The sequence below is a fragment of the Syngnathus acus genome, chromosome 17, assembly GCF_901709675.1.
Source record: "Syngnathus acus chromosome 17, fSynAcu1.2, whole genome shotgun sequence".
In the NCBI taxonomy this organism is placed as follows: Eukaryota; Metazoa; Chordata; class Actinopteri; order Syngnathiformes; family Syngnathidae; genus Syngnathus; species Syngnathus acus.
In genome coordinates, this window is record NC_051102.1 from 7,415,274 (window position 1) to 7,427,647 (window position 12,374).

A 12,374-nucleotide genomic window follows, 5' to 3' on the forward strand; every position below is an offset into this window, starting at 1 on the left:
CAACAGGAAGTCTTGGACTGACGGCCGCTAATTGATGAGCGGGTTGGGGGGAGTCGCTAGTGCTGACATCCAGTAATTACCAGCAGCCTGTTCTTCGAAATGCAGCCTCTAAGCACCCGGGACCTGTCGAACATTTTGCACTTGGGAAAAGAGTGAGACGAAGCGGCCGCTCGCTCATTTGGGCTGGCACATGTGGCAAGATTGCGCCACCCCGCAAGAATTCAACAGCTGCGCTTGTAATAAAGGCGACGGGATTAAATGACCGGACGCCGGTCACTCCTGAACCTCATCAGCTGGGACGCGCAGGAAATTGCCAGTCAAAAGAAAAAAAATGGCGAGGTTTAGGGTTACGATGACGTCAGAGGAAATTTTGTGTTTGAACCAAGCAATCCGTCTTGATAAGTGTCATCGGCGTGACATCGCAGCAATCCAGCGCTGATGGGCTCAGCGCCATGCCAAGTTGCCTTCAGCAAATAGTTTGCTTGGATCAATTCTTGGGAAGCCTCGGTTGGTCTACTTGGCGCGCTTACCTTGACACAAAATCATTGGGACACCTTTGGGAGGAGAGGTGAAGACATTTTGGGCAAAAGTATTAGGACACCTCCAGCAAAGTCAGTTCATGAAGAAAACGCGGAGGTTGGAGAACTCGTTTTCGTACGAGATGAGATTCAAACGTGCCTAATAAAATGTCCAGCGAGACCACATGTGACAGGAAGTCAGGATGAAGTTCCACAAAGTTCCACATGCACAACTAAACAATCTGTTGGACAAATAAATGTTTCTGCAGATGTTAGAATACAACCGGTGTGTGTGTGTGTGTTTGCGTGGTTCTGTCTGTCGTCGAGGCGCACTCTTATGTATGAGAGCAACGTGACCTTTTGAGGAATCTGAAGATTGGTGTCGAGGGCCACAAGGGAGACGGGCAGGGTGAAGGGTGCTTTCTTTGTGTGTGTGTGTGTGTGTGTGTGTGTGTGTGAGACGCGCAGTCACGGAGGTCCACTTGGCCATGAAACCAGAAGGAAAACGCAAGACGATACAAAGAAAACAAACAGGCCGGCGAGGCCTCCCTCGGCGCGTCTAAACAGGCCGAGGTGATTATTGAATCAAGTTGATTGTTTCCTGCTCACGTACACACACGCGTACAATGGGTGCTCTTAATATATTTCTGTTTTGTGATTTGTCACTGCATGTCTGAAAGTTGCACAAAGCCAGTCGTCCTGAAATAGCGGCGGACCCTTGCAAGTGCAATTGAGTCGAGTTGGCGCTTTTGTCGCGGCGCCCCAAAGGGAAACGTCACTTTGGAGTGTCAGCAGAGATGTGGCAGCTGTCAGTTACTCGCACATGCGTGTGCGCTCACTCCGCAGGGTGCAACATGCACAAAGATACACCCGCGCACCCTCATTTGTGGGTGATTGACAGCTGACGTGATCTGGCGCTTCTGTCGTCTGCAAACATTTATCTGAGCCCCTAAAGTTCATATTTCACACTCAATGAATGTCTTTTTTTTTTGCCTTAAGTATCGGTGGCTGGTATCTACAGACTCTAAGAGTACTCAATACTTTAAAATGGGGCCATTATCACAATGGGAGCTTCTGGGCTGGGGTTGGTGAGCGTGGGGAGACGAGGTGGATTGATGGATGGAAGTGGTGGGGTGGGAACCCCCAGCGACACCACCCCCACCTTGTCCAGCGCCAATTTGCAATGCAGATAACAAGGAAAAGAAACCTTGACAAAGAAAACTGCGGATGGCAAATGTCATTCCCATTTTGATTCTTGACCCCCACCCTATTCAAAGTTGGCCCTCCTCTGCCCATTAGCAGCCCCCCTCCACCCCCCAAGAAAAATCCTTTCACGACCGTTGTTCACATAGACACAACGTCGGGAAAAGAAAGACAGAAAAGGAGTGTTGGGAATTCCCTCCGGTGTGGGCAAAGAAGCCAGCGTTGTTAAGCGCGCCGCTCGCTTTTGTCGCCGCCAATTTGTCACGTTAGCCTCGCTGGTGGCGGCCGGCCCAATGAATACAATTCAAGAAAAAGAAAAGACTTTTGGGAAACTGCAACGTGCACAATACAAGAATGCCGCGCCCTCGTTTGGATTTGAGAGTTTGGTGACGTTCCACAAACTCCTGAAAGGAGCGCACGCACATTGATTCATTATCTCTTTTTTTGTGTACAGAATGAGCAGATCCATATGAAAATGGCTCCATTTCTATTGCGAGCGTGTGGCCTTGAAAGTTTTTGATGCCCCCAAAGAAGAAACTGGTCTCGGCCGCCATTTTCTCCCCAACGTTCCAGTGGTGCAAAATGGCCGACGCACACCACGATGGCTGACTTTGGCCACGGTCCTTGAGACTTTTCTAAGCGTCCCCTTCTGATAGCGTGGTGGACGCACTCACCTGTTTTAATGTCCATCAGGGAATGTTGTGACAGGGCTGATTATTTTTTCTCGCTTTCCTTTCACCGGAAAGGAGGCGCTCGCTTCCCGACCCGGCAGCCCTGGGAGTCCCAGACGCTCCCTCGTCTGGAATAAGAGTTTCGCGGGCCGAGAGAAATACGAGCCTGAGGCAGAAAGTTGGCAGCTTGCCGGCGCTTCGGCCGGCCCACGTGATCCGAAACATACGTGCGTGTTGCGTGCCGAGTGTGACTCCCCGCGGGCTTCCAAAATGGCCGTTGAGGTCTTTCGCACGGGATTCCCGAGTCAGGTTTCAGGACTTTTAAAATGGCCTTTAGACCCTCTAGTAGGGTTCGACCGGGGTTCGCATGTAAGCTGAAATGCTTTGTGTTGGACCGGGAAAAAAGTGAAGCCAAGCAAATGCTTGGTCAGCAAGACTTTTTCTTTTTCTTTTCGGAGCTAGCACAAGTAAAGCAGTGAACCAGAATCAGAAATAAGCAAGATGGGCTTCTTTTACCAGTATTTGCCCAGATGATTTGTTTTTTTCCCTAATGGCCTGGAAAGTGACTTTGTGTGATTGCAGTAGCAAATGTCTGCGCGCATTATGGTGTGTGCATGTGTGTGTGTCACTGGTCTGTATTTCCTCTTAAGGCGAGCGTAATCTGTTCCGGCCGGGAAGCTTGTCAACCTGCATTTGAAAATGTTAATTCTCATGAGGTGGCATGCAGGACAGAATGCGAGTGCATGTGTGTGCAGATTTCTGAGTGGAGAACAATGAAGCGCAATAGGAATGGTGACCCGCTAACAAAGGGGTTAATGACGTCCCCCCCCCCCCCCCCCTTAAAGTCCGCCTCAGTGTGTGGATTCACTCTAAATGTAAATAAGTGAGGTCGCGCCACTAATTAGCCCCCAGGGGGCGACGTCATTTTGTCAGGCCGCGTTGTGTCGAGAGAAGAAGCCGAGGATGCGTGCTGATGATTGGCTGATAACAAAAGTGGCTAGAAAAGTGCTCATTAAGACTTGAAAGGCAGACAGAAACAGATAAGAAGGCCACGCCCACTACCATCATCTTCCTCACCTGGCTCTTCATCCTCCTCCTCTTAGCTCTTCATCCTCCTACTCCTCTTCCTCATCTTCATACACCACCTTATGCTCCTCTTCATCATCCTCATGGTCTGCCATCTCGTCATCCTCCTTGTGCACCCCTCATCTTCATCCATTCTCCTCTTCCTCCTAGTTCTCTTCATCCTCATCATCGTCCTCCTCTTCCACATCTTTCTCATTCTTTGCATCATATTAGTTTATTTCATCCTCCTCCTCCTCATTGTCAGTCTCTTCAACATTAACCTCCTCTTCGTCAGCCCACCTCCTCTTCCTCCTTCTCCTCCACCTCATCATCATCATCACGGCAATGACGAAAGCAGTCGTGACTCGAAGCTTGGAGATCGTTTGGGAATTAAAAAAAACCACGCAACTCATTAGAATGACTTTTTTTTTTTTAGGAAACAAAAAGTGAAACGAGTTCAAGAACAAGTCAAGAGTTTCTTCAAGTCTAATGAGGGCACAAATGTCAGCAGCTGTCAATCACGTTGGCACTTCTCACCGGGAGCTCGCCTTTTGACATCCGGAGCGAGCGAGCAAGTGTGCGTTGGTGGACGCTCCTCTCAGCGGGGATCCGCCATGGCACCGCCGTTGTTTATTTTGGTGTCGGGTGTGCCGTGCTGACGATCTTCTCCGCTGTTTGAGCGGGGAAAGAAACACACGTGAGGATGGTTTGCTTTCCGGCGGTGTTCCGTTTGTCACACGCCAACAACTTTGCGAGCGCCGACGTGTGCATCCAAAGAAGCTCAATGCAGCTCTGCTTACCCATCGGCTTTGATTGCTTAACCTTTTGTAAAAGTGAAAGTGGCTCAGAGAAACTTCAATGTGCCCGCCCTCCATCCTTAAAAATGAGGATAAAGTTGTATTGTGTGCATGTGGAAATGTTTTGCTCACTTCCTCCTTTCACGCTCACTTGGAGAAATTCCTGAATGGAATCTGTGGAGCTCTCTTCTGCTGAACAAAAAAACAAAAGGCAATGTCTGGAATTCTGGGAAAGGCATTTATTGGAAATCCCACGAGGGGTGCACACCATCGTGCCGCTTCTGCGTTAATGCCATTAAGTGTCCCGCCACTGCCGCCGATGATTTTGCTGGAATGTGCCGGCGCGTCTCCCGGGAGCGGTCGTCGCTCTCGCTCAATGCCGCGTTTGTTTGCCAAAAGGTTAGGCTCACACAACGGCGCCTTTCGCCCAACAATTTATTTTGTGGCGTGCATTTTCTGCGTTTGCAAAAAGAATTGGGCCCTGGCGGTACCACGTCCTACAGATGAATGGCCAAGTTGTCCCAAAGCGGCACGGCATGCGCCTTTCCCTCGGTTTGGGTCGGGCGAGGTGACTTTGTGAGCAGCTGAAGTGCATTTTGGGAGGCGGAGGCTGCTCATTGGGGAGATAAGGAGGCTATTCAATGTAGAGCAGTGAGCGGGGAGGGGGGGGGCATTAAGTGGGGGTGTACCTGCTTACATTGGGCCCAATTAGCAGCACAATGATGCCGGGATTTGCCGAGACTCAAGTGGGTCAATTTGCGCACGTGTACAGATGAGCACACAAATAATCAACTGCAATTAGGAACCAAGGAAGCCTTTGCGTTATTGACAGATATTGACATGAGGCTTTCAAATCTGTGTGAAACCTTTTTGGAGACTAGCAACACTTGACTTCCTTGTTTTTTGATGTCCCCTCCTGTGACCCGATGAGGACCCCATTGGGGTTCTTGGGGTCCCCCCGGTACTGTACGGCTTGGCCGACACGTTGGCCGCCGCTTTGGGGGCCGCACCCCAGCTGAATGGACACTTGGGAGGGAGGGGGTTTGCGACAACCCTCTCCCCCACCCCACCACTGGCCCCTTTTGTCCTCGCAAGCAGCGAGAGGGGAAATAAAAATGTTTTTCTTGAAGTTCTAATGAGGCGCCCGAGAGCGCAAAGAAGACCAAAGGACCGGGACCGGTTGAATGGAAGAAAGGATGCAGGTGCAAAAGAGGAAGATGAGAAGAAGGGGTGAAGGAATAGAACAAAAATGCTACCTTTTTTTTTTTTCTTCTTTGTGCCACTTGTGGGCCTGGCGGGTGCATTTTGGCGTGGGAAAGGATTTGCCACTTTACTTTTTCCAGTGGGAAATGGCTGCAGTGCAAAAAGGGAAGCTTTCAAATGAGCACGTGTGACAGTTTCAAGTTTGCTTTTCAAAGTCGGCTATTCGAACTACAACTATGGCCGCTTGGGACTTTTCTTGTGTCATCTGTGACAGGCCGCAGCCTGCCGCCATTTCCTCGCTAGATTTGTGGCGGCCTGTTTTTAACGAGCTCGCCCTTGACCCGCATAAAAACCGGCAAAGTGTTTTCACACACAATTAAAGAAACGGTTTAGCTATTGGCTTCCCGAGTCAAACGTTGACCCCTCGGCACCGTTTGCTTGGCTAGTTTGACGAAACAGCAACAGCAGCGAGCGTGACTTTATTTGACTTGCTTTTGTCAGCTTGCAAATTCCTCTGGGTGACATTTACGAATTCAGCTAACGTCAGGTATCCCCCCGCCCCCCCAATGCTTTGTAAACAGTTGAGCACACATATTTTTATAGCGCAGTGAAATTTTTAGTGCGGGTGCAAAGGTCCAAAGGGTGAAGTTGATGTTCTCTCTTCTGATAGGTTCAGAGTTCACGTCTTTGCCTCATTTCCCCCTCTCTCGGTCCCGGCAAGCCGATTTATCTAACTTTGCAACTCATCAGATAGACCGGTCAAGAGGTCCTTGTGATGGACCTGCTTGTCCTTGATCCGGTTGGTCGGTTGTGATCCGCTCAAAAGAACTGCCGGTCTTGTTCGTTGCCTTTCTGTGTTGCCTTAAGGATCCTCTCAAACCGGATTCTTATTGGTCAAGAGGTCCTTCTCCTGGTATTTGTCAATATTGGCCAGATTGTGTCTTTTTATTTTATGCAAAAAAAAGGTAAAATTATCCACTCAAATCTTTTTCCTTTACATTTCTTATATATTTTCCAATTTCGTTGAAGACATTTTGTAGAGGCTAGTGTAATGCTTGCTCAACTTCATTGTGTGTGCGTGTGTCATTGTTTGCTTTGGTTAATGAGCGAAAGGAAGGTGAACCAATCCACATGTGTGTGCGTGTGTGTGTGTGCGCGCTCTGGGCCACGCATCTCACCTCTGCTGATTGCGAGACCCTCCTTGAGTAAACACGTGTGAGGTGGAATCCAGCCTGTGGAAAGCAGGAGGAAGGAAGGGAGGAAGGACTCCAGGGAGGGAGGGAGAGGGAGGGAGCAAGGAGTCACACCAAAAACGCGAGGAGACTGACAAACTGATTGTAGGAAATTTAAAGCCATATTTGGCATAGAAGAGGAGAAGGCAAGAGCGAGGAGGCCTTTTTATTACGGTGAACAAGTTGGGGCAACAACTTGACAAAAATTCAGCACGGCACCATTTATAATTGGCCTTGCGATGCGTTTGAGCCCATCTGACAAAACAACGTCGGCGCCATTTGAAGCCCACCAATCCAGTGGCAAGTGTGAATGACTCTAATTAGCGCTTATCTGCTCTGCAAGCGCTAGTTTGTTTTCTTATGGGTGGGGTTGTCAAATTAACACACACACGCACAGGGTGGGCTGTGTTGCAGTAATCATCCGCCCAGCGTCCGACCAATCAAACAATTTGCACTGAAGTTAAGACAAACAGACGACTCCCTTTGCAGCCAGACCACCCCCTGCGGTGGGCTAACAGCACCATATTAACCGCACAGTAGATAAAGCCAAACCAAAACCTCAAACATAATCTCAATAAATGAGACATTAACAAAGTAGAACACATCAATGTATCTGAGAATCGCCACAGTGTGACCAAATTTAACTTAAATTAAACTTAAGGTTTTGGTTTTTTCCATGTCTGTTGCCTGAAAGACCTCTTGTGGCCTCGTGCTAAGCACAAAAAAGGCTACGTGCATTTCATTAAGTGCATATCTCATTTTAACAGTAATATGTATTGACGATTGGTAACAGACAGGGTTGTTCTTTTTCCCCACATTATGCGCGCTCCCTGAATGCAACTGAGTCAGGTTCGAACAATGGATTGAACAATACATTGATGTGAATACGTTAGGAAAATAAATGACTCGTTAATTGTAATGTGTGGTTTAAATAGGCCCTTAAAAGTACTGGGTTGCACAAAACAACCCAACAAAATGGGTCAATTTGTTTTCCAGGTTCGGTCCAATTTTTAAGCAATGGTATTCCCTTAACTTGTTGGGGTGATGTTTCTACATGTGTGCATTTTCAGCACGTGGCTTTAGTGACTATTGTCCTGCCTCGCGCATTACGATAGCGTTGACTCCGCTAATGACATTCCTCGCTAATGGGACCTTTGTATTCAGTGTGTGTATTGGAGCGCCGAAGCTCTTTGAGTTTGATTGACGTGAGGGCCGCGACCCTCCTCGGGTTTGGGGGCGTGGCCTCGTCTCGCCCGAGTCGCCTCGCGTATAAAAAGCCGCAGCCCGCCCACGGAGTGCACACACGCACGCATGCCCAGACAGACGCACGGGGGACGCGGGGAGGAGCGGACCGGGCATGCAGTCATGACTCGTTTCGGCTCTTCGTCCGACTGAGGCGCGGGCGTCCGTCCGTCCGTCCGTCCGGCCATGTCCCGCTGCGCGCTCTTGCTGTGCCTCTTCACGCTGGCCGTGCACCGCTCGCGCTGCTGGGGCGCCAAGCCGCTGCAGTGCCAGGAGATCTCGGTGCCCATGTGCAAGGGCATCGGCTACAACCTCACGTATATGCCCAACCAGTTCCACCACGACACGCAGGACGAGGCTGGGCTGGAGGTGCACCAGTTCCTGGCGCTGGTGGAGATCAAGTGCTCGGCTGACCTGCGCTTTTTCCTGTGCAGCATGTACACGCCCATTTGCCTGGAGGACTACAAGAAGCCGCTGCCGCCGTGCCGGAGCGTGTGCGAGCGGGCGCGAGCCGGCTGCGCGCCACTCATGCGGCAGTTTGGCTTCCCGTGGCCCGACCGCATGAGGTGCGAGCTGCTTCCGGAGCAGGGCCAGCAGGACTTGCTGTGCATGGACTACAAGCAGGACCCGCGTCGGGTCGCTGTCGCAGCTGCCACCAGTGTCGTGCCACCCACCAAGCGCCCGCCGCTCAAGCCCTGGAAGAAGGCGGTCTACAAGCACCCGCACAAGCCACCCCCGGTGGCGCATCACGAGGGGGCGCCCCCTGCTCCTAAATGCCCGCCGCCGGCTGACTGCGTGGCCGCGTCCGCGTCCTGCCACAGCCCCTTCTTCAGCGCCGAGGAGCGCGCCTTCACCGGCTTCTGGATCGGCCTGTGGGCGGCGCTGTGTTTCGCGTCCACGCTGACCACCGTGGCCACCTTCCTGGTGGACATGGAGCGTTTCAAGTACCCCGAGCGGCCCATCATCTTCCTGGCCGCCTGCTACCTGTGCGTGTCGGCCGGCTACCTGCTGCGGCTGGCGGCGGGCCACGAGAAAGTGGCGTGCACGCGCCAGCACGGCGTCGATCACTCACAGCAGGCCAGCGTTGGCCCCGCGCTATGCACGCTGGTCTTCCTCCTGGTCTACTTCTTCGGTATGGCTGCGTCCATCTGGTGGGTCATCCTGTCTCTGGCCTGGTTCCTGGCCGCCGCGCTCAAGTGGGGCAACGAGGCCATCGCGGGCTACGCGTCCTACTTCCACCTGGCCGCCTGGCTCCTCCCCAGCACGAAAACCATCGCAGCGCTGGCGCTGGGCTCCGTGGACGGGGACCCGGTGGCGGGCATCTGCTACGTGGGCAACCGGAACTTGGACAACCTGCGCGGCTTCGTCCTGGCTCCCATGCTGGTCTACCTACTCGTGGGCTCCATGTTCTTGCTGGCCGGCTTCGTGTCTCTCTTCCGCATCCGCCGCGTCATCCGGCGCCAGGGCGGCGGCGGCGTGGCCAAGGCGGACAAGCTGCAGCGGCTCATGGTTCGAATCGGGGTGTTCACAGTACTCTATACGGTACCGGCTGCCGTCATCGCGGTGTGCTACTTTTACGAGGCGCACAACCGGCAAGCGTGGGAAGCGGGCTACAAATGCGGGTGCCCCCCCTCCGTGGCGGACGGCCCCCCGCGGCCGGACTACGCCGTGTTCATGCTCAAGTACTTCATGGGGCTTCTGGGAGGCATCGCGTCGGGCGTGTGGGTGTGGTCCGGGAAGACCCTGGACTCGTGGAGGACGTGGTGCACACGATGCTGCTGGAGGAGCAAGACGTCCTCGGCGGGAGGGGGGTCCATGTACAGTGACGTCAGCACCGGCCTCACCTGGAGGTCCGGGACCGGGAGCTCCGTTTCCTTCCCCAAGCAGGTGCCTCTGTCCCGAGTGTGACGGGGTGCAAGGACGCGCGCCGCTAGACCATGGAGCTTTGTTTGTTTGTTTTGTTTTTGTTTTGTCTGAGGGGGAGGCGGGGCACCTCCCTGCAAGTTCATCCAGATGACGTCATCGGGGTTACTCTGGTTCACGTTGCCTTAAAACGGACTCATTACGGGTTTGCATAAATGAGGGTATTTATCTAATTATTTTGTACAGATCCTGTAATTATGTATAATTGTCACTTTGATAGAAGAGTCTATTTTGAATAAATAAAAAAACATTTTTATGATCCACTGACTTGTGCTCACTTTCATAGACTTGAAACTGGTTGACAATTTTATTGTCTAAGCTCATGACTATAATATTTACTTGTGGAAGCAGTATTAAATTTATTATCATGAGATGTTCAATATTGTGAATGTACAGCAGTCCTCTGCGAAGAAGTTGCGACGTCTCCACGCACGTCTGCATTATGCTGCCCCCAGGTGGTCAATTCGCACACACCAGAGGAAGCAGCCTGGAATTGAATCGAAAATTCTGACAAAAATATTCATTATTTTTAATTCTATCTGGACATGTATAACGCTGTAGAAAAAGCAGCTTGATCAGATTGATAGCAAGAAAACAAGGTTAAGCCACCTCAAAGTTTCCACCACATTGAGAAGTTTAAGCTTTCAAACCAGTTTTTTTTTTTTTTATCTCAAGCGATTTGTTGTTTTTCTGTTTTATTTCTGGACAAAAACAAAGACGCAGGAACTGGGCTCCTTCAACTCCTCTTGAAACCGGAACAAATACTCTCCCCACTTAACAGGTGAAACCATCATAAAAGAAAACGCGTCTTGTGTGTACTGCATATTTGATTTGATTCCAAATTATTATTTGCAAATTTGTTTCCACATTAGTTTGACAAAAATTATTGTGAAATTTGATTTAAGAAATTATGCAAATTTAGGATTTTTCATGAATATAAACGCGTCTTTTCCCTTAAAATAATTCCCCGAAAAGAAATAAATTGTCATAGGAATTGTCATTAAAAAAATATCCGAATAAATTATATATTTTTTTTATTCAAATCAACATTACTCAAAAGATTGAGCTTTTTATTTCCTGAAGTGTTGTTAACTTTGGAAGCCCTTGACTTTATTCCCATAAAAAGCCCAATGAAGACTTTGGTCTTGGATGGGAGACCACTATAGTGTAGGGATACATTCGCCTGTCCTGTGAGAGTTCGATCCCGCATATGACGGTGTGAATGTGTGTGTGACCAAAAAAATAAAAATAAAAATCCTTGGTCTTGATGCTACTTTGGTCCACCAGCAGGGAGTGCTACAACCTAAACCAATCGACTTTATCTGCGAGGTCAATGGTTGCAAGACTCCAAACCTGAAATTTGCTGCCACGAAAGAAGGATTTTAAACAAATTTTGTATGCAAAATAGTACAAACCGTTCATTGCCGCCCTCCCTAACTCATTTGCTGCGCTTTCAGTCGCTTCAATTTTGTTTGTTGTATTAATTCCGTTCGCAATATTGACAGGAAGTTTTGACCAAATGGTATTCACAAATGTGACTTTAAATTTGTACGTTATCAATTATTTATTCATTAATTGGTAATCCCGATTTTGTTCTAATTTATCTGCTCAAAAGCATCTACGTTTTTGTGAAATTGCACGTTTAAAAAAAATAAAGAAATTGATCAAATACGACTGGGGTTAAGATCGACGTAAATGTATTTTCCAAAGATGTTCGTATACTTAAAAATAAACTACCACCTATTTCTTCAGAGAAAGTACTTTTTTCACCTTGAAAAAAATCGAGCTACATTCTTGTGTGATGAGTTTCTTCTGAGTCAAATGATAGCCCTTAAATATCTTTTTTAAGATTGACTAATTTCTCCCAATAAAATCCGACTTCCCTTGTAAGATTTTCCTTCCAAATGAAATTGTTGGATAGCATCTCTTGATTTGCATTTGACTTCACGATTACATTTTTCCTACAAATTAAAACCACTCTCAAAATACGCGTTTTTCGGCCGTGTCGACACTTTGCTGAACTTTATTTAAAGTTGAGGCTTGGGTGTGGGCTTTTCTTTTTCCGTGGGGGACGAAGGAACACAACCGGCTGGCGGTTCCCATAATGAAGCACGGCCACGGCTTCCTCCCGCTTCCAATATAATTTTATTAGCCATTGTGGTAATTGAGGCGGTCTGTTAAGTGATGTTACGTGTTAACGTGTCTCAATTACAGACTTGACTCCTGGGGTCTCGTTGGTACAGTAAAGCGGGAAGAGGAGGAGGCGGCGGACGCACACGTGACGGCAAAACAGTCGGGAATTTATTCTGCTAATTAAAGCAGATGAGATTCGACTTTGCATGCTTTGGAAGGATTGTCCAAGTGTGTGTGTGTTGTGTGTGTGCGTGTGTGTGTGTGTCCACCCACCCGATTTTGGGTTTGAAGCCCTAATCTAGTCTTGAAAGCCTCATTTGAAAGCCCAAGGCAGATTTACAACCTTAATTTGAAGCCGTAACCTTGGCTCGACAAACCACTCTCGCT

At 49.4% G+C, this 12,374-nt stretch overlaps 1 protein-coding gene across 1 annotated transcript; it reads left to right on the plus strand.

The window, feature by feature from the left end:
• The first annotated feature begins 8,003 nt into the window (after positions 1-8,003).
• On the plus strand, positions 8,004-10,121 carry LOC119137396 (frizzled-8-like). Its single transcript, XM_037276683.1, has one exon. It carries the CDS (start codon positions 8,118-8,120, stop codon positions 9,837-9,839), a length of 1,722 nt encoding a protein of 573 aa, XP_037132578.1. The 5' UTR covers positions 8,004-8,117; the 3' UTR covers positions 9,840-10,121.
• Positions 10,122-12,374: the final 2,253 nt, after the last annotated feature.

Excerpts from the sequence above, each read along its gene's own strand:
- LOC119137396 (XM_037276683.1), top strand. The coding sequence starts at position 8,118 with ATGTCCCGCTGCGCGCTCTTGCTGTGCCTCTTCACGCTGGCCGTGCAC.